A 20,571-nucleotide genomic window follows, 5' to 3' on the forward strand; every position below is an offset into this window, starting at 1 on the left:
GGGAAAAAGGGATTGGTTTGGGGAAAAAAGGATTCTTTTTGGGAAGAAAGGATTGGTTTGGGGATAAAGGGGTTGGTTTGGAAAAACTTGAAGCTCCAGGATCCCGGACTTCCAGGATTATCCAATCCCACAGGGAAAAACCCCTGGAAAATGATTTCCCCCCCCCCCCCCATTTTCCCCCAACCCTGAGACTGAAATCCCATTCCCAGGTTTTGTGAAAAACGTTTTATTTCCCAAAGAAAGCCTCGAACTACAAAAAACAATTCCCAAGGGAAGGCGGGAATTTTCACCCGTGGCACAATCCCGCTTTCCCAGAGCTCCCAGCCCATCCCAATCCCGCTTTTCCAAGCTGGCAGCAGCCAAATCCTAACTGGAGACGCTCTGCAGGAGGGTGATGTTGTCCCCCTTCAGCATGATCCGACCTGGAATCCAACGGGAACAGGGAATGTGGGAATGCTTTGGGATGGAAGGGCCCCAAAGCGCAGCCCGGCCCACCCTGGGATTGGGAATTGGGGCTCCCACAGCTGGATTGAGGTGCCACAGCTGGGTTGAGGTCCCACACCCAGGTTTCAGGTCCTAAACCTGGATTTCAGCTTCCACAGCTGGATTCCGGGATCCCACAGCTGGATTTTTAGGCTCACACCTGGATTTCAGGTCCCAAGCTCAAGTCCCAGGATCCCACAGCTGGATTCCAGGATCCCACAGCTGGATTCCAGCTCCCAACACCTGGATTTGAGACTCACACCTGGATTTGAGGTCCCACATCCAGGTTCCAGGCTCCCACACCCGGATTTCACGTTCCAAATCTTGATCCCAGGTCCCACATCTGGATTTCACATCCCACACCCGGATCTGAGGTCCCACACGTGGGTTCCAGGCTCCCACACCTCCCTTTCAGATCCAACAGCTGGATCTTTAGGCTCCAACACCTGGATTCCAGATCCCAAACCTGCATTTCGCCTCCCACATCCACATCCCAGGCTCCCACAGCTCCATTCCAGGTTCCACACCTGACTTTTTAGGCTCCAACACCTGCAGTTCCAGGCCCCACACCCAGCTCCCGAGCTCCCACAGCCGCATTCCCGGCCCCACACCCAAATTCCAGGCTCCCCCCACCCCCCCTTGACCTACCCAGCTGCTTCCTGGATTTGGTTTTGGAGTGAATCTCCTCGGCATCATCCAGCACCAGGTTCATGTACTCATCAAAGCCCTGGGAAAGCAGCACCGAGCTCAGTCAGGGACCTCAAACCCACCAACAACCCCCAAACCCTGCAATTCCTGCGAGAAACAGGACCATTCCCAGCCCCAGGGTGGATTTTCCATGGAAAACAAGGAAGGAATGGGTTCGTGAGGGGGGGGAGAAGCCCCTCAAAAGACAGGGGGGACAAGGGGATGGTGGCACTCACAATGATGCAGCCTTCTATCCTCATGTTCACCTGCTCATAGAGCCACACCTGGATCCTGGATCTCTGCAGGTCACGGAGAGGGAGAGAAAATCAGGGATGGGAACCCCCCAAGGGGTTTGGTCAACAGCTCTGAGGGGTCTCTGCTCTGTTCTCGGCTTTTGGGGGGTTTGAAGGTCCCTCCCCACCCCAAGTCGTTGTGGGGTTCCATGGGATTATCGCACTGGGTTGTAGGATCAAGGAGCAGCAGGCACTCCCCTCACAGTTTAAATGGTTTGGAAGGCAAAGAAAGGGGATTTGAAGTGGAGATTGGGAAGGAATTCCTCCCTGGGAGGGGGCTGGGGTGGAATTCCCAGAGAATCCGTGGCTGTCCCATCCCTGCAAGTGCCCGAGGCCAGGCTGGAGCAGCCTGGGACGGTGGGAGGTGTCCCTGGGTGGGATTTTTCAGGTCCCTTCCAACCCAAACCATCCCGTGACGCGGCGGCGAAGCCCCCGGGCCGCCCATTGCCGGTACTCACGTTCTGCAGGTAGCGGAAGATCAGGTTCTGGAGCCGAGCGTTAAGGGCACAGCACAGCCAGGAGCCCTCGGGCACAGCCCGGGCAGGGAACCCGCGACCCCCGCGGGGTGAAACCGGCGACCCTCAGGAGCTGAAAACCCCCATTCCTGAAGGGTGAAACCCACGAGCCCCGGCGAGTGAAACCCGCGATCCCCAGGGGTGAAGACCGCGGCTCCTGAGAGCTGAAACGCGAACTGCCCGTGGGGTGGAACCCTGAGGAACGAAGGCCGCGGGTGGAGCCGTTACCCGGGTGATGAACCCGCCCGCTTCCCGCCCGCCAACCCCGCCGCTCCCCGCGGCCTCCCCGCGCTCCTCCGGCGCCCTGAGGGACTCGAGGCAGGATACGATGGGCTGCACCATCACCTTCTGCACCTTCTGGCCCTGCCCGCGGTACGCCATGGCTGCTCGGGCCCGCCGGGAGAGCGGCGGCGTGAGGGGACGGCGGCGCGCGGGGCACTGTGGGATAGTGGCGGTGTGAGGGGCTGGAGGAGCGCGCGGGGCCACTGTGGGATAGTGGCGGTGTGCGGGGCTGGAGGAGCGCGCGGGGCACTGTGGGATAGTGGCCGTGTGAGGGGCTGGAGGAGCGCGCGGGGGCACTGTGGGATAGTGGCCGTGTGAGGGGCTGGAGGAGCGCGCGGGCACTGTGGGATAGTGGCGGTGTGCGGGGCTGGAGGAGCGCGCGGGGCACTGTGGGATAGTGGCGGGGGGTGGGAGGGCGGCGGGAGGGTTTTTGTTTTTAAAAGGTTTTTTATTGTTATTTTTTGGAGTTTTTTTGGTTTTTAGTACGGTTTTTTTCTTGCTATTATTAGGGGAGGTTTTGTTATTATTTTAGGTTGTTAGTACATTTTTTTTCTTGCTCTTATTAGGGGGGTTCTGCTATTATTTTAGGGTGTTAGTATGTTTTTTTTCTTGCTATTATTAGGGGGGGTTTGTTATTATTTTAGGTTGTTAGTACATTTTTTTTCTTGCTCTTGTCCAGCACAGAGGGACACCTGCACCGCTCCTGCTGGGCCTCATTAATTGGTAATTAACACTCTGTTGAATCCCATTCCTTAAACAAAGCACGGCAAAGCAGAGGGATCTGCACAGACACGAGCGTGAGCAGCCTACCTTTAATCCCTTAAATACAATCATACAAATATAAAATGGAAGAATAAAATATTTACACAAAAAAACCCCCACGGGGATTCCATCAAATCCCATCTCCAGCGGGCTGGAAAAGAGGGAAACAGCTGGGGAGGGGGGGGGCAGAACCTTCCAGGTGCTTTTCCTCCCTCCCAAAATGATTCCAGCTGGATGGGGGAGGCTCATTGCAGTCCTTCAGCAGGGGAGGGATCCTCGGAACCAGAGGCACTTGAAGCAATCCTGGCTTTCCCAAATTCCTGCAGGCAGCCAAGGGAATTTTGGTTGCCCATCCCAGGATCCCCGGTGGCCATGAGGAAAAATTCCCCCTGGAAATTCCAAGTCAGGCTCACCCTGGCAGTGTTTGGTCCAAAATCCTGGCTCAGCTGCTCCCTCTCCCAGCCCGGCTCTCCCGAATTGCCCTCGATTCCAAGTCCAAAGGCAGCGTCCATCCGTCAATTCCAGAGTTGACATAGTAACTCCAGGCTTTTTTGGGGATTCACTGTCCAGGGAATCCCAGCAGGGGGATGAGGGGGAGCTTTGATCCCATCCTGGGATGGCTCTGGAGATGGGATCTGTGTCCTCCCAAGAGAATTCCAAGTGCTTTGTCCTCTGCTGTGTGGGAGGAGCCGCCGGCACAGCCTCGGGATCAGCTGGGCCCGGAATTTCGGGATAACTGAGTGCACATTCTGCCTATTCCTAACAATCCAACTGTGCTTCGAGCCAGGAAAAGCATCTCCTCCACGGATCCAACAACATTTACAGGATGTGGGGGAAGGAATTTTCCTTTTTTTTTTTTTTGGTGGTGTGTCTTTTTTTTGGGTTTTTTTTTTTTAAAAAAAAAACCAACCCAACCCTGCCCATCTCAGCTGTCAATCATCTCCGAGAGTTCCAGCAGGAGATCATCCTCATCTTTCCCTGGATCCAGGTCGATTTCTGCTTCCAGTTTTCCTCCTGAGATCTCCCAGATGAGCTTCTCAAAGTCGTCCTCCACGGACAGGGGGGGTTTGGAGGAGCTGGCAGAGCTGAGACGCCGCAGCTTCACCGGAACTTCCAGGGAGGAGGAGGAGGAGGAGGAGCCGGACACCTCTGACTGCGCCAGGGAATCTGCCTGGCTCCCCACGTGCAGCTCGGGGCTGGGAGAAACAAGGAAAGGGGAAAATCAGCGTGGGATGTTCCTTAGGTGGGGTTTACCAGGTGAATGTTCCCATGGGGGGTGGTGATGGAGGGAATTTGGGAGGTTGGGATTAGGGTTTGGGAAGTTTAGGATGAGCTGGAGCAGTTGGGGGTTTGGGTATGAGGAAATAGAGGTGGAAGTTGAGGGGAGAAGGGGTGAGAAGAAAACCCAAAAAGTCACTGGAAAAAAAAAAAATCCCAGGAAGTCATTTAAAAGAGATTCAAAGAAGGCACTGGAACTCCAAAAAGGTGCTGAAGAGGAACCCCAAAATCACTGGAAAAAAACACCAAAAAGTCACTGGAAAGAAACCCCAAAGGCTCTGAAAAGAAACCCCAAAGGCTCTGAAAAGAAACCCCAAAGGCTCTGAAAAGAAACCCCAAAAAAGTCAATGGAAAAAAACAACTAAGTTACTGAAAAGAAACCCCAAAGGTGCTGAAAAAAAACCCCAAAAAGCCACTGAGAAGAAACCCCAAAGTCATTGAAAAGAAACCCCAAAAAGCCACTGAGAAGAAACCCCAAAGTCACTGAAAACAACCCCCAAAAAGCCACTGAAAATAAACCCCAGTCCCTGAAAAACACCCCAAAAAGTCACCAGAAAAACTCCAAAGTCACTGAAAAAAACCTCCAAAAAGTCACTAAAAAGAAACTGCAAAGTCACTGGAAAGAACCCCAAAAAGTCACTGAGAAAAACCCCAAAAAAGTCACTGGAAAGAAACCCCAAAGTCATTGAAAAGAAACCCCAAAGGCACTGAAAACAAACCCCAAAAAGTCACTGGGAAGAAATCCTAAAAAAATCTCTGAAAATAAACCTTGAAGTCAGTGAAAAAAAAACCCCAAAAAGCCACTTAAGTCCCTGAAAAAAAACCCCCGAAAGACTGGAAAGAAATCCCAAAAAGCCACTCAAAAGCTGTGCCCAAGCACAGCATTTTCAGAAAATCCCTTAACAAGTTCTGCTGCTCCAGGAATTCATTCCAACAATTCTTTTGTTGTTGTTTTGTTGGATTTTGGCACCAATTTCCTTAAAATTCTGATTTTCCACACGTGGACGACCCCACATCCGATCCCAGGGATCAGGAAGGACAAGGACAAGCTGGGATTGCTGTTACCTGCTCTGGGAATTTTCTCTCCGAGGGATGGAGGCCGGGTTGTCCTCTGGAGCAGCCGGAGCCACGGCCTGGGAAGGAAGAGGAGGAGAAGGAAAAGCAGGATAATTTTTATAAATATATAAAAGAAACCCTAAAGGCAATGAAAACAACCCCCAAAAAGTCACCAAACCCTAAAAAGTCACTGGGAAGAAATCCTAAAAAAATCCCTGAAAAGAAACCTCAAAGTCACTGAAAAAAGCCCCAAAGGTACCAAAAATAAACCCCAAAGGCACCAAAAAGAAACCTCAGAGTCACTGAAAAGAAATTCCAAAGTCCCTGAAAACAACCCCCAAAAAGTCACCAAACCCCAAAAAGTCACTGGGAAGAAATCCTAAAAAAATCTCTGAAAAGAAACCTCAAAGTCCCTGAAAAAAGCCCCAAAAAAGTCACCGGAAAAAACTGACAAAGTCACTGAAAAGAACCCCAAAAAGCCACTGAGAAGAAACCCCAAAGTCCCTGAAAAAAGCTCCCAAAAAGTGACTGAAAATAAACCCCAAAGGTACTGAAAAGAAACCTCAGAGTCACCGAAAAGAAACCCCAAAGTCCCTGAAAACAACTCCCAAAAAGTCAGCAAACCCCAAAAAGTCACTGGGAAGAAATCCTAAAAAAATCCCTGAGAAGAAACCTCAAAGTCCCTGAAAAAAAGTCACCGAGAAGAAACCCCAAAGTCCCTGAAAATAAACCCCAAAAAGTCACCACATAAAAATGCAGTATTTTAGGAGATTCTTCCTTTGCTGCTTCACCAAAATAGTGAACCCAGGGTATTCCTGAAATGAGGAATTTTCTGCCTTTTTTCTTTTTTTTTAAGGAATTTTTTCCCTTTTAAGGGATGAAATCCTTCACAAATCCCAGCAGGGAATAATGAAGGAGATGCTTCCAAAGCAGGAATGTGCTGCTCCCCTGACACTTCGGGGGGGGGGGGGGGTTAAAAGGCACCAGAGAGCTGGGGAGGTTCCAGTTTTCCAGGTTTTTTCCAGGTTTTTTCCAGGCTTTTTCCAGGAATTTGGCTTTACCTTGGCTGAGGGCTCCTTGGTGTCCCCGCTGGTGGCACTGAGGGGTTTCACTGCCACCACGGCCGGGGGGTGGCCCTCGGGACCCTTCCTCTTCAGGGGCTGCTTGGGGGAGGCTTTGCCATCCAGAGGCTTCAGGCACACCTTGGATTTGGCTGGAATGAAGGGAAGAGAGGAATGATCCAGCTCGGGGTGAAAAAACAAATCGGGATTGCTTCAGAATCCCAGAATTCCAGGATGGTTTGGGGTGGGAGGGACTTTTAAGGATCATCCAGGGTCATCCTGTGTGTTCCAGGGATGCTTTTCCCTATCCCAGGCTGCTCCAGCCTGGCCTTGGGCACTCCCAGGGATGGGGCAGCCATGGATTCTCTGGGAATTCCATCCCATTCTCTCCCCAGCACCACAGGGAGGAATTGCATCCCAATATCCCACCCAGCCCTGCCCTCTGGCAGTGGGAAGCCATTCCCTGTGTCCTGTCCCTCCATCCCAAATCCCTCTCCAGCTCTCCTGGAGCTTCTTTATCTCCTGGAAAAAGCTCTGAAGTCTCCCTGGATCCTTCTCTTCCCCAGCCTGAACATTCCCAACATTCCCACCCTGTCTCCACAGGGAATGAGCTCCAGTCCCTTCAGCAAATTCCTTCTCTGGATTTGCTCCAGATATTCCCAACCCTCCTTATCCGGTAGGAGCTCCAGCATTCCACATCTTCCCCCTCCCCTCCCCTGCTGCCCACATTCCCTGGCATTCCAGGCTGGGAATGACCTCACCCTGAGTTTTCCCACCAAAAATCCCAAGCCCTTTTCCCAGAACATTCCCTAAGGGAACACCCAACACCTACTTTTAGCTTTCCTCTCCAGCACCTGAGCTCCCTTTTTCCCTGGAGACGCCGCAGGATCCTTCTCCGGGTTTCCCACCCCGTCCTCCTGGAATTTCACCACTTTCCTCCTGCCCAGCTGATGAGCTGATCCCACAGCAGATTCGGGGCTCCCTGATCCTGGAGTTTTCTCCTTGTTTTTTTCGGGTTTTTCAGCTGGAATTGGCCCAGCTCCTTTCTGGAGTTTCTCCTCCTGGCGCTGCTTCAGCTGACGCTTCTCCCACATGATTTCCTCCAGGCTCTTCACCTGAACTCCAGAATTCCCTGCATTCTGAGAAGGGGGGAAAAAAAGATCCCAGGAGGGTTATTAGGATAAAAATCTAGGGATAAAAATCTGTGGATTCATTAAGGAATTTTGAGGGGCAATCCCTCCAAAATGGCTCCACGGGGCACGGTGGAAATTCAGTCTTTTTTTGGCATAAAATGAGATCCCTGCCATGAAAATGCAGTTTTAAAACTGCAATTCCCAAAAAAAACCCCAAGTTTTAATGGAGCAGGAGGCTCTGGCTGGAGCCTATCCAGTGATTTTAGGGAATGTAAAGTCATCCAAGCTCCTCCTCCCCCCCAGAGCCTGATTTCCTCCAAAATTCCAATTTTTGGGATTAAAATATTCAGTTGGGGATTTTAAAAGTTTGCCAGGGAAAAATCACTGAAAGCAAAAATATTTTCCCCACCTGTGGTTCTTATTCATTGTCAGGTATAATCAGATTAATGAGTTCAAATTAAGTACTTAATTAATTCTAAGGGGGGGGGACGTGTTTTCTGGGAATTTTACTGATCAAACTGACAGCATTTAATGAATTCCCAAATGAGGAAAAGTGGGAAAAAGTAAAGAATAGGAAACAAAACGTGCCAAAATTATTTGGGAAATGTGTCATTTTATGCCCAAATTGATCAGAATTTGAGGGTTTTATTCTAAACCTGTTCAGACTCACCTCAGCAGGTGCAGAGACTCCTTTGGGGGAAGGTTTGTTCAGCTCCACAATCATTTTTTCTTCTCTTCCAGGTGCTTTAAACGAAGGAAAACATAAAAAAATTGGTCCAGAGTAGAAATAAATCACCTTGGGGGGGTTTTATTTCCCTATTTTTAATAACAGGAAGCAATTCCTGCAGGATTTTCTCTCTGCCTCAGCGCCATCATCTCTTTTTCCATGGATTCAAGCATCTTAACAATGAGATTTTTAATGCCCTCGTGGTCAGGCGTTGAGAAACCCTTCCCAAAAAATATTCCAAAGAGGAATGGAATGGATTCCAGCACAGGGAAGACCCCACAAAGCCAGGCCAGAAAAAAGCAAGGTGGGAATGACACTATGAAACTTCTTAAGGAGTGAATTTTCCAGTGGAAAACACACAAAATTCATGGAATTCATGGAAAATCCCGTGATCCTCTTAAATCTGGAGCCTGAAAGCTCCTCAAGGAATGAATTTTCCAGTGGAAAACACATGGAAATTCATGGAGAATCCCGTGATCCTTCCACTCTGGAGCCTGAAAGCTCCTCCAGGAATCAATTTTCCAGTGGGAAACACACAAAATTCATGGAATTCATGGAAAATCCCGTGATCCTTTTAAATCTGGAGCCTGAAAGCTCCTCAAGGAATCAATTTTCCAGTGGGAAACACACAGAAATTCATGGAAAATTCATGATCCTTCCAACTCTGGAACCTGAAACCCCCTCAAGGAATGAATTTTCCAGTGGGAAACATACAAAACTCATGGAATTCGTGGAAAATCCCGTGATCCTTTTAAATCTGGAGCCTGAAAGCTCCTCAAGGAATCAATTTTCCAGTGGGAAACACACAGAATTCATGGAATTCATGGAAAATCCCGTGATCCTCTTAAATCTGGAGCCTGAAAGCTCCTCAAGGAATGAATTTTCCAGTGGAAAACACATGGAAATTCATGGAGAATCCCGTGATCCTTCCACTCTGGAGCCTGAAAGCTCCTCAAGGAATCAATTTTCCAGTGGGAAACACACAAAATTCATGGAATTCGTGGAAAATCCCGTGATCCTTTTAAATCTGGAGCCTGAAAGCTCCTCAAGGAATGAATTTTCCAGTGGGAAACACACGGAAATTCATGGAAAATTCATGATCCTTCCAACTCTGGAACCTGAAACCCCCTCAAGGAATGAATTTTCCAGTGGGAAACATACAAAACTCATGGAATTCGTGGAAAATCCCGTGATCCTTTTAAATCTGGAGCCTGAAAGCTCCTCAAGGAATCAATTTTCCAGTGGGAAACACACAGAATTCATGGAAAATTCATGATCCTTCCAACTCTGGAGCCTGAAACTTTTCAAGCGCTCGCGGAAGGAAAGCTCCAAGCGATTCCTGAGTAAATTGGGATTTGCTGCCAAGGGGAAGCAGCTCCCTCCTCACCTATGACCTTGGTGACCCGGAGCAGTTTCCTGCCCCTCAGGGCTGGCTCGGGCGGGGCAGGAGGAGCAGGAACGTTCTCCCCACTCTGCTGCATCCTCAGGGCTTTCTCCCTCTTGATCTCCTCCAAGGTTTTGATCCTCACTTCTCCGGCCGCTTTGGCTCTTCCCGGCTCTGCCAGCTGCACCCTTCCCACCACAGCTGGGGCAGGAATGTTCTGTTTCCCAGGATCAGCCTCAGCTTTGGCTTTGCTGGAGAATTCCTCGGGTTTTTCCTTCTCTTCTCCCAGCCTCTTGTGGTTTTTCTCTGCCAGGGCTCCCGCCAGGGATTTGATGCGGACGGCCGGGGAGGATCTGGCTCCGGGGTTGGGATCTTCTGTTTTCCTGCCTTCTCCTGGGATTTTGGCTGGGGGTTCCCCTCGCCTCTGGTTGGCTCTTTCCAGACGGATTTCCTCCAGGGTTTTCACCCGGATCTCCTCGATGGGTTTGGAAGCTTTGTCTGTATTCAGCAAAAATCAAAGCCGGCAAGAAGCGGCAGTTAAAGGGAGTCCAAGGATTTTGGGAAAAGTCTCCAAAATTTCTCCCAGCACTGAGGGAATTTGGGATTGAGGGCTCTCAGTGTAGCCTTGGGTGGGAAGGACCTTAAGGATCATCCAGGGACACCTTTCACTATCCCAGGGCGCTCCAACCCGGCCGTGGACACTGCCAGGAATCCAGGGGCAGCCACAGCTTCTCTGGGAATTCCATCCCAGCTCCTCCCCACCCTCCCAGGGAACAATTCCATCCCAATATCCCATCTAAACCTATTCCCCATCAGTGTGAAGCCATTCCCCTTGTCCTGGCACTCCATGCCTTGGAAATATTCCCTCCCCACCTTTCCTGCAGGCTCCCTTCAGGCCACAATGAGATCACCCCAAAACTTCTCCTCTGCAGGATGAACAATCCCAATTCCCTTAACAATAAAGTTCTCTCCCTCCTTTAAACCACTTGGATTTGGAAAAGCAGAGCCAGTTATCCTTTAAAATTAACAATTTAAGGTTGCATGGGACATGTTGGGAAGAAAACAAAAAAAGGAAGGAATATTCCAAATCCAATTTTTACCTGTCTCTGCACTGCTCTGCTCAGAGGGCAGCCCCAGCCTCTCCTTCAGGGACTTGAGGACTTGAACTAAAAAAAACCAACCAGGAAAAGTTAAAAAAGTGGCAGAAACCCCAATTTTGTGTGGGAAATGAGACAAGAGAGAACCTCAGCAGGATTCAGAGGGACCATGAGCCCTCAAACCAAGGTGCAAAAAGAACCATGAGGAGAAAGGAGGAACAGAAAATCCCAACAGAAAACCTGGAGAGAAATTCCAGGTGGGAAATCCAGGAGTGTTTGGTACCTGTGCCTCTCTTTGGGGCCTTGTCAGCATTTCCCTGCAGCTCTGCCTTCCTCCCCAGCCTGTCAGCAACGTTCCTCCTCAGGGGAAGGAAAGTTTTCCCAGCTTCAGAAAGACACAAAATGAGAAATTCTTTCAGAATTATTCTTCTGTGGGAGGGTTTAAGAACAATCCCCCAGGAATCTGAATCCTCCCAGGTCGATTTTATTTTTAAAATATTTGTGGTGTTTGGTTGCTAAGAGAATTTGCTGTTTCTGCTGTCAGTACTTCACAAAAAGCTCTCACCCATGAGGGTTTTCCTTTTTCCCAGTCTGTCAGGAAGATTCAGCTGGATCACAGGGTCCTCCCCTAAAATAAAGAAGGATCTCTTCAGTGCACAGAAAATCAGGAAAACCATCCCAATTCCAGCTCTTATCCCAAAAAATGACATTTTCTGGCAGCCAAACCACAGGAACTGAAAGAAGGACTGGGAGGAGAAATGGTTTCAGTGATAAAACTTCCTGAGCTTTAATTCCAAACAAATCCAGCACCTACAAATTCCAAACTTTTGCAACACAACCACAGCCTTGGAAATTCAAATCAGGAAAAGGCAGCACCACATGTGTGAATTATCCTAATGATCAATAATTTGGGTTAGGAGCCGTGGAATGGGAATTTTGGGATTTGGGATTACCTTCCTTTGAGGAGAGGGTCACAGTTCTCAGCACGGTCCGGACGTTTTCCTTCTCCGGCACGGGAATGCTCCGGGCTTGGAGGGGATCCACAGCCACTCCTGAAGGACCTTCTGCATGGAAAAACATGGAAAAATCAGGATATTTAGCAATTTCCCTTGGATTTGCCCTTGGAATTCCAAGCAGGACTGGGAAAACAGGCCAGAGTAAGCCCCCCCCTCAAAAAACATGGAAGGCTGTCCCTGCAGGAGCTCCCGAGAGTGCCAAAAAAAATTCTTTCTCTTGCAAATTATCCAAGGAAAATCAGGATTAAAGCCAAGGATGAACAGAAGGCAGACGGATAAGAAAGGAGGGATATTAAGGATATTAACTCACCACCTTGTTTTTTGGCTTTTTCCTTGAGTTTCTTCAGTTTGATCTCTTCCAGGGTTTTTATCCCGAAATTTAAGTTGTCATCTGGAAGCAGAGAGTAATTCAGGAACTTGAGGTCAATTCTTCCCAAAGTATTTGGGATAAACCCTGTCAACACTCCCCAGCAGTTTAAAAACCCCCAGAACAGTTGGGATTTTGGAAAACTCACACCTTTTTTTCACCCTCCAGGGGAAAATCCACACTTTTAAGCACTAATTCATGGAGAGGGATTAAAGATTCCTTTATCACTTGGATATGGATTTCCACAGTGCCTGAAGGGACATCTGCAGACATCTAAACTCCACTTAAACTCTTTGAACTCCACTTAAACTCTATTTTGTCCCACAAAACCAAGCCAGAAGGATTTTCCCTGCTTGGGGAACACAATCAGGTGGGAATGAACTCCCGGATTCCATTCAGCATTCCTGAGTTCTGTTGTATTTTAGGAATATTTTGCTTTTCATTGTCCAATCTTCCTCCCAATCCCTCCTCCTGCAGCTCTTGGAATACCTTGCTTTGCACTGGAATTGGATTTCCTGGTGGAAATCACCCTCAGCCCATTGTGGGTTTCTGTGGTTGGTGGCTGGACTGGGGTTTTGGTTTCTTCTCCTTCTTCAGAAAGCTGGTCTGGAAGGGAAAATGAAACTCCAAATTAGTTCACTTCTGGAGCAGGGATTTAGCCAAGATTTTTCATTTTCAGATGGTTCACCCAATATTTCAATCCATAAAAACATTCAGGAGCTCTTCTCTGTGGCTTAAACCACGGCAAAATCCACACATTTTGCGATTTCTGTTTTGATTTAAAGCAGGAACGTTCTAAATAATTCAAGATTTCTCACCATCATCATCTTCATCATCATCTGCAGCGTTGATGACGACTGGGGGATGGGTGGGACTCGGGACATTCTCGGAGTTTTCCACTTTCATCACCCCCCTGAGCTGTGGGGAAGGGTTGGACTGCACAGAGAGTTTGTTCTGCTGCATCTGCACCATTTTCACCTCGTCCTCTGCAGCCTCGGGGGGACTTGGAAGAGTGGCTGGAACAGCAAAATCAAACCTGACTCAGAAATTCCAAACTTTGACCCCAAACGTTGTAGATTTGATAAGAAAACACACCCAGATCCGGTTCCTTATTCCCCAGCCAGAAAGGGATCAAAGGAGAGAGGAGGAAAGGAACTTTAAAAAGCAAAAATCACAAAGCACAGAGCGGCATAAAAATTCCAAACTCCTAATTTCACTCCATTCCCGTGACTGCAAACCTCTCCTTCAGCCAGAAACCACCAGTTCCTTGAGCCTCCACATCATTTTAAGGAATATCCACCATTAATTCATGAAGATTTCAAGGAGAAAAGAGGTGAAAAACTCACTTTTGCTCGGGGGTAGGAAGAGCCCGTCCACGTAACGTCCCTTGGTGTGGTGGAAAGCACAGTTGTGCTTCTGGCAGCCTCCTGGCTGGTTCTCCCAGTAACAAGCGATCTCACTCCTCTTTTTCTGAGGGAAAAATCCCAAATCCAAGCTCAGGGAATTCTGCCTTGGATCTACAAACAGACTCAGGTTCCCAACAGGCCACAGGGAAGGGGTGAAATGTCATTGCAGAGGGCAGCTTCTCACTGGAAGTATTTTAGGGCTTAGAAAGGAGGTTTTCTAGGCTGGAAAAACTGGGTATTATCTGGATTTGCTTTGTTGTTGTTCAGGTGGAGAAGACAGGAGACTGTCACACAGAAATTCAGGATTAAATTAATGCAAAATCCAAAAGAATGGGATTATTCACAGGGAAATATTTCCATGTTCAGATTTCAACTGCTGGTGAAATCAACCTGAATTTATCTTTCAGAGCTTCTTTTCAGAGCTCCCATCTTTTTTCTGTACAATTCCAAAAGGTCATGATAAAGTTTTGTGGAGAAATTCAAGGCAGAAGAGCCCTGACAGGGCCATTTTCCAGCTCTCAGGAATAACCTGTTTCCCACCCCATTTAAGCAGTGGGATCCACGTGGTCGCTCTGGCAAAAATTTTGGGAATAACAGCACTTCACACCAACATTTCCTGCCGGGAAACACCTTAAAAATGGATTTTTTTTTTTTTCCCCTCCTCCACCTCCCTCCTAGCAACCCAAATCCCTCTAAATCTCTGATGGAAAAGCACATTTATCCCCTCCTCACCCCTCCCAAAATCCCTGGGAAGTGCTGTCGAGGTTTTGGGATGAGGAGAGGTTATTTTTTTAGGGAACACTCACATCGATTTCCATGTGCCTGAACCTGCAGACATTCCTGAAGCAACGCCCCTCCTGCCACAGGGTGCAGACGGTCTCGCTTCCCAGGGCGGCCTCACAGTGGCGGAAGGCACAGCTGTCTCCCTGAAATCCACGGGAAATCAGCAACAAAACCAGGGATGGGAAAAGCACACAGCTTTAAAAAAATCCCCCTTTTTAAGAGCTGGGAGCGGACTAATGAATTAATGAATGAATTAATTAAGAGGAATTTGTTTCATCGCATTCTTGGCGCTCCTGGCCTGAGAAGGAGGAGAAGGGAATGAAAGAATTGCGAAGGGAATTCGATCCAGACTCACCTTGTTGCACGTGGAATAGAAGAAGAAGTAGCAGTCGTCTCCGTGGTTGGACATGCTGCAGAAATCCTTGGAAAAGCTCAGGGTTTTGCTCTCAGGGTCTTCCTCCAGCCTGGGCAAGAATTGGCTTCGCTTCCTGGCACTCAAAGGCTTCTCCTGGTTTAGCAGTGAAAGCTTCTTTTTAAAAGTAACCCTAAAGAAAGGGATCATTCATAAAAATGATTGGTTTTAGAGTTGTTTCCTATTTATCAAATTCATCTTTGGAGGGAGGCAATGACTGGAAATCAGCTGGGCACAAAAACGAAGCCGAATTTGTCTGCAATTCTGTTTTTAAAATGGGAAATGCAGAGAGATTTTTGGTCAGATTTGTCCAAAACTGCAGGAATTTTGTCTGCACAAATTCGATGCCGTGACCTTAATAACAGTTGTGTGTCTTGAGGTAGAAAAAACTTAGGGTGTGACCCAAAATAGAGCCACTTCTTCAAAAATTGGGTGTCATTCTGAGTTACCAATGATACAGTAATATTTGATTATTATCATCTATTATTTCACATTTTGCATTATTAATATCATCTATTATTTCCTACTTGAAATGAAACTTTAATTTTAGGGTGTGACCCAAAAGCAACCCAATTTCTTCAAAAATTGGGTGTAATTTGGAGTTCTCAATAATATGGTAACATTCTATTATTATCACATATTATTTCCTACTATATTATTAATGTATTATCTCCCATTTGAAATTAAACTTTAAGGTGTGACCCAAAAGTGACCCAATTTCTTCAAAAATGGGGTGTCATTCTGAGTTATCAATGACATGATGATATTATACTACCACCTATTATTTCCCATTTGAAATTCAACTTTAATTTTAGGGTGTGACCCAAGGCTAAAAAAAAACACCTGATTGTAATTCTGAGTTCTCAACGACGTGACAACATTTTATTATGATCATGTATTATTCCATGTTCTATGATTAATATAATCGATGATTTCCCATCTGAAATTAAACTTTAATCGTTAGGTATTAATAATAATCACATCATAACATCACAGCTCAACACCGAGCCTTCACATTTTGATGACATCTCAACAACATTAATTGGAAATACCACCATTAATCGATTTTAACAGCTCACTGATCATTTCCATGGAATCCAAGCGCTACATCCCGGATTTTTTCCCAATCCCAGAGGATTTTTGGGGCTCACCCACCTGGCCACGTTCAGCACAGGCTTTGATCTTCCCAGCCATGCAGTTCCCTTCTCCTGTAGGCCGAAGGAGTCCGTGAATGAATAACAAAGGGGCAGACAGAATTTTCCTCCTCACAATTCCAAGGGAACCTCTCAGCCAACAATTCCACAATTCCAAACTCTGAGGTGCTCTTAAAACAATCTGACAAACTAATGGAGGAATCAAGTCCATTGGAATACTGTCACACTGGAGACAGCCAGGGATATTTTAGCTCTTCCAAAAAAAACCAAAAAAATAAAAACCAAAAAGAACCATAAAAAAAGAACCAACAAAAAAAATTTTTAAAAAGCCCCAGCGCCTTTTTTAAAGATGAACTCGGGATTCAAAGTGGCTGCAAAAATGAGGCTCCATCTTCCACAGCTGGGGAATTTCTAATTTTTTTTTTTTTTTTAATTTTTTTTTTTTAAATTATTTAATTCAGTAAGTTGCAATTTCGGGTCTTCCAAGATTTCTTCACCTATTAAGAAAACACAAAAACCTTCCCCCGTCTTTATGACCTGTACAGCAAACCCCCCCCCCCCAAATAATCGTGTGTATAAACCCACAAATGTGTTTATACACACCCCAAAAGAGGGAGGGATAGCAAAGTCAGGGAGAAAACCAGCAAAAAATCAGCAATTTTAGCCCATTTCCCACATCAAACTGCAGGCAAAGTCTCTCATTTGGGAGAAAACTGGGCAGAAAAACGAGATTATTTCCGTAATTTTGGACGAGGTGAGGTCAAGGTGATGATTGTGAGAGGCAATGTGGGGACACACGGACAGCACGAGGGACAAACACATCCATCCACACCCATCCATCCCCCGGGAACGGCTCTGCCCTCATCAGGAAGTGCATCCAAGGAAAAGCAGGGAGCAGCTCAGGGATGCAGCAAGCTCTGGGAAAGCAGGGAGTTGCTTTGGGAGCGGCATGGCTGCACGGATTGGGAATTTGGATTGGGAATTCGTTGGTTTTCCATCAAATCTTACAATTTTGGCATCGTGTGCTGTTCCCTAATCCATTTATCCATCATTATCCAATGGTTTGGATCTGATTCAGCAGCTGCTTGGGTTTTTGGTGCCACCAAAAAATGGGTTTATTGGGCGTTTTTTGAATGTGAAATCACACATTTCTTTTGGATATTCTTATTTTTCAAAAAAAATCACATTTTTGGGTTTCTTTTCCACACCTGCAACCAGACCAGCTAAAATCCAAATAAAAGTAAATTTACTCCTCTCACATTTCTGTGCAAAGGATTTCTGACTCTTTGGGGGGGGGACAAAACTCAGTGAAATTGTTCTTTACAGGTTAAGAATAAATGCTTGGAACCTTTTACTCACACAAACACTAGTGAATTTTCCCAGGATTTTTTTTTTTTTTTGGCAGGGAATTTTCCCAAATCTAAAATAAAGAGAGGAAAAGTTGGGTTCTTGTATTAGTGACTGGGTTGTGGGGGTTTTTTTTTGACTGCTTGACAAAGGGAATAAAACAGGAATTAAGTGCAGGGTTTCCTCCCCTTCTTCCATCTCCACGGGGTTAATTCACTTTGGACCTTCAAAACCAGACTTGGGGTCATGGAGATTCCTGGCAATCTACTCCTAAAAATTCCTGGAGCTCCTTCTTGTGGAAGTTCAACGTTTTTCCAGGTGTTTTCCCAACGCTGTCGGGAGTTAAAATTAAATTTCAAGCCTGAATTCTTCAGTTTGCTCAAGCCAGCACTTAAATCCGTGGGAATTAGGGGCCATTCCTGGCTGAGAGCAGGAATTCAAACCCAAATCAGGAGGAATTCCCAGTCTGGAAGGTGGCATTTCCTTTCCTCAGGCAGTCAGACACACCTAAAATGCAACATTCCTACATCCACCACCCTGGGGGGAAAGAAAATCCCTTCAGATTTAATTCCTTTATAAACTACATCAGCATTTTGCCTTCCACATTTTTCCCACATTCCTGTTCAGACTCTGAATCTTGTTTAAAGAGTGGGAATAAAGCAAAGCTTTAAAATAAAGAACAACAGAAAAAAAAACCCCAACCAAAAAACCACACAAAAAAACCTCCCAATGAAAACCCCTCAGAGTTCTAAACTCCATCAAGGTAATTTAATTATAAAAAAGGTTCATTAAAACCCTTTTTTTTTTTCTTTTTTCCTTGCATTTTAAACTGGTGTCAAGGTGGCAATCAAAAAAAAAATGAAAATCCAAATAAAAATGAGTAACTCTGGTGCACCCAGCAGGTCTCGAATTAATTAAAATTAACGAGAATTTTAAACCCTTTCCTGTCCAGAACTCATTTCAAATTTTGTAGGAGAATATTTTCAAACCAATTTTTTGTAAAAAAAAAAATAAAGTCAAATAAATAAAAAATGCAGTAGCTGAGGGTCAGGAAAAACCAGGCCAAAAAACCAACACCAACTTTATATTTTTGAAGGGAAAATACATAAAAACACCCGAGAGAAGCTTTCTTGAACCTCCCTGCGGGGAATTCTCGGGTTTAAAGTCCCCTGATTCCCCTGGAAAAGCCTCTTCCTGCTGCTCCATTTGTGCCTTTAATTCCTGACAACAACATTTGATGATTCACCCCCGTTTATCAAGAAGGAAGAGCACCAGGAATTAGACATTTTAACTCCCTTTCCAGCCATTTTTTCACTGTCCACCAGCTTTTCCTCCTCAGGAATCAATCCCAAACTAAAGGAAGCTGCTACATCCACTCCTGGATAAGACAGGAATAATTGAAGAAAATAATTCAAGAAAATAAACTCAATTTTTTTTTCCTATTTCTGAGCTCAACCCCAGGGCCTGGCAGAGATTTCCTGGGATAATTCCTCCTTTTCACTGGAATGTTTTATTAAATCCCAAAGGGACTCGATTTCCCCTGGAAGCAGCCCCTTGGAAAGGTGTCATTGGAGCCGGGAAGTGACACCACCAGGAAGTTTTCCCTGGAGAACTCCTGGAACACCTGGACACATCCAGCAACACCTCCAGCCCACCTACTCTGCTTCAGGTGTGCCCAAACTCAACCCCAAACTCCTTTATTCCCCAAGAGATCTCCTTTTATTTTTTTTTACAGCCAAATAAAGCCGGGTTTTATTTCGGAAGTGTGACCCTGAGTGCAATTCTGGGAATAACCTGGAGGCCCCACACACCGCAACAACAACAAAAAAAACCTCCTTTTGGCGTTCCCACAACAAAAATCGACGGCAGAAAGCAGAAACCTCTCAGCTCCAACCTTTAAAAAACAAGAAACCCCCAACAACGTCACCCAATTGCGTTGTTTTAACAACCTACGGGAGGAATTCAGACCCGGTGCATCCAGAGTTACTCAGCTCATGAAGTTCTTTTGGGGAATGAGGAGCAATTAGGTGACTACATTAGAAATGCCCCTCAGACGCGTTGCTACAACAGGAAGGAACGAGGTTTTACCTGAAAACAAGGAGATTGATAAAGCACCTGCGCTGGGATCGCAAATCTGAGGGGGCGGCCGAGCCCCGTGGAAAGGCCTCGGGCCTACCCCGGGCACGCAGCTCCCCCCTCCCCAAAGCCCCGCGGGCAGGAAACCCACCTCAGCCCGGCTTTATTCCCACCTAATCCCCCTAATTCCACCTCCCCCCACCTCACCCCGGGGGTCCCCTCACCGCCCCGCTCCCGCTGGGGGGAGAGCGCGGCGGGGGACGCGCGGCCTGCGGGCCCTTGCGGGGGGAGCCGGGGCCGAGCCAGGAGCCCCCCCACCCTCATCTCCAACAACCGCCGCGGGGCTCCGAAGCGCTCTATTTACGGTCGATCAGGGAGTTTTACCGAGCCCCCGGGGGCCGCCGTGTCGCCGCCGCGCTGTCCCCGCGATCCGCCGGGGCCGCCGCCGCCGCCGTGTCCCCGGTGCCCCGCTCAAAGATGGCGCCCGGCGCGCGCGCAGCCTCAGCGGGCCCGCGGCCAAGATGGCGGCCGGAAGTGGCTTCACCGCCGGCGGCTTCCGCCCGATGGGAAGGGAGAAGGCGGGCGGGCCCCGGAAACGGAGAGGGGGTGGTGCGGGCGGGCTGGTTTTTCTGTGTTTTTTGCTTCCCCGCCCTTGGAAAAAAAACCCTCAAAAAGCTTCAAAAAGCGGGAAAAGCATTTCCCCGTGAAGCGAACAGGATCGTGTCCTTCCACCCTGCCCTGGGCCCGCAGAATTTCGGTTGGAGGGTGGCTGCAGGATCATCAACCTGTTCGCCATCCCCACCGTGTCACCCACAGCCCAGAGCACTGGGTGCCGCGTCCAGTCCTTCCTTGTCACCTCCAGGGATGGGGGGACTCCAAACCTCCCTGAGCAGCTCCTTCCAATGCCTGGCCACCCTTTCCATGAGGAAATTCCCCCTGATGTCCCAAGAATGGTCCCCACTCCCTGCCAGAGCCCCCCTGCCCGCAGCCCCTGAGGTGCCATCCCCTCCCTCACGCTCCTGAGGGGATGTGAATTCCCAACTGGAAGATATTTTGAGTTTTCAACCCGGTTTTTTTGGCTTTTTTTTTTTTTTGGCATCCAGCCCGGATTACGTTCACAAAAAAAAAAAAAAAGAAAAAGAAAAAAAATAGAGGAATTGTGGCTGTTGTGTTTATTGTGTTTATTTAAGAGTGTGGGTGCGGATGCCTCCCTGGGAAAGCAGGGAAGAGAAGAGGGTGATGCTGCACAGCA

General features: G+C 47.6%; 2 protein-coding genes across 3 annotated transcripts; both read right to left on the reverse strand.

The window, feature by feature from the left end:
• Positions 1 to 202: 202 nt before the first annotated feature.
• Positions 203 to 2,462, reverse strand: SNRPE (small nuclear ribonucleoprotein polypeptide E). Its single transcript, XM_039565514.1, has 5 exons — positions 2,306 to 2,462; positions 1,922 to 1,948; positions 1,407 to 1,469; positions 1,132 to 1,210; positions 203 to 422 (listed from the first exon to the last, which is right to left on the reverse strand). Exons 1-5 carry the CDS (start codon positions 2,357 to 2,359, stop codon positions 367 to 369), a joined length of 279 nt encoding a protein of 92 aa, XP_039421448.1. The 5' UTR covers positions 2,360 to 2,462; the 3' UTR covers positions 203 to 366.
• A 591-nt stretch (positions 2,463 to 3,053) lies between these two features.
• Positions 3,054 to 19,750, reverse strand: ZC3H11A (zinc finger CCCH-type containing 11A). Of its 2 annotated transcripts, XM_039565245.1 has the most exons (18): positions 19,704 to 19,750; positions 15,898 to 15,950; positions 14,686 to 14,875; positions 14,354 to 14,473; positions 13,488 to 13,611; positions 12,960 to 13,157; positions 12,631 to 12,747; positions 12,085 to 12,165; positions 11,712 to 11,822; positions 11,324 to 11,386; positions 11,042 to 11,143; positions 10,762 to 10,827; positions 9,665 to 10,159; positions 8,221 to 8,294; positions 7,250 to 7,556; positions 6,418 to 6,569; positions 5,366 to 5,433; positions 3,054 to 4,218 (listed from the first exon to the last, which is right to left on the reverse strand). In XM_039565245.1, exons 3-18 carry the CDS (start codon positions 14,737 to 14,739, stop codon positions 3,948 to 3,950), a joined length of 2,403 nt encoding a protein of 800 aa, XP_039421179.1. In that variant the 5' UTR covers positions 14,740 to 14,875; positions 15,898 to 15,950; positions 19,704 to 19,750; the 3' UTR covers positions 3,054 to 3,947. The 2 variants fall into 2 exon arrangements, with proteins under 2 accessions (XP_039421179.1, XP_039421180.1); XM_039565246.1 differs by lacking the exon at positions 19,704 to 19,750 and having other exon boundaries at positions 12,088 to 12,165; positions 15,898 to 19,485.
• Between the last annotated feature and the right edge of the window lie 821 nt (positions 19,751 to 20,571).

Source organism: Corvus cornix, chromosome 26 (assembly GCF_000738735.6).
Source record: "Corvus cornix cornix isolate S_Up_H32 chromosome 26, ASM73873v5, whole genome shotgun sequence".
Classification (NCBI taxonomy): Eukaryota; Metazoa; Chordata; class Aves; order Passeriformes; family Corvidae; genus Corvus; species Corvus cornix.

Excerpts from the sequence above, each read along its gene's own strand:
- SNRPE (XM_039565514.1), bottom strand. The coding sequence starts at position 2,359 with ATGGCGTACCGCGGGCAGGGCCAGAAGGTGCAGAAGGTGATGGTGCAG. Across the intron at positions 1,949-2,305 it reads AGGTGATGGTGCAGCCCATC|AACCTGATCTTCCGCTACCT; the intron begins GTATCCTGCCTC and ends GCTCGGCTCCAG. Across the intron at positions 423-1,131 it reads CAAATCCAGGAAGCAGCTGG|GTCGGATCATGCTGAAGGGG; the intron begins GTAGGTCAAGGG and ends GTTGGATTCCAG.
- ZC3H11A (XM_039565245.1), bottom strand. The coding sequence starts at position 14,739 with ATGTCCAACCACGGAGACGACTGCTACTTCTTCTTCTATTCCACGTGC. Across the intron at positions 13,612-14,353 it reads TCAGGCACATGGAAATCGAT|AAAAAGAGGAGTGAGATCGC; the intron begins GTGAGTGTTCCC and ends TTTTTCCCTCAG. Across the intron at positions 4,219-5,365 it reads AGAGAAAATTCCCAGAGCAG|CCCCGAGCTGCACGTGGGGA; the intron begins GTAACAGCAATC and ends TGTTTCTCCCAG.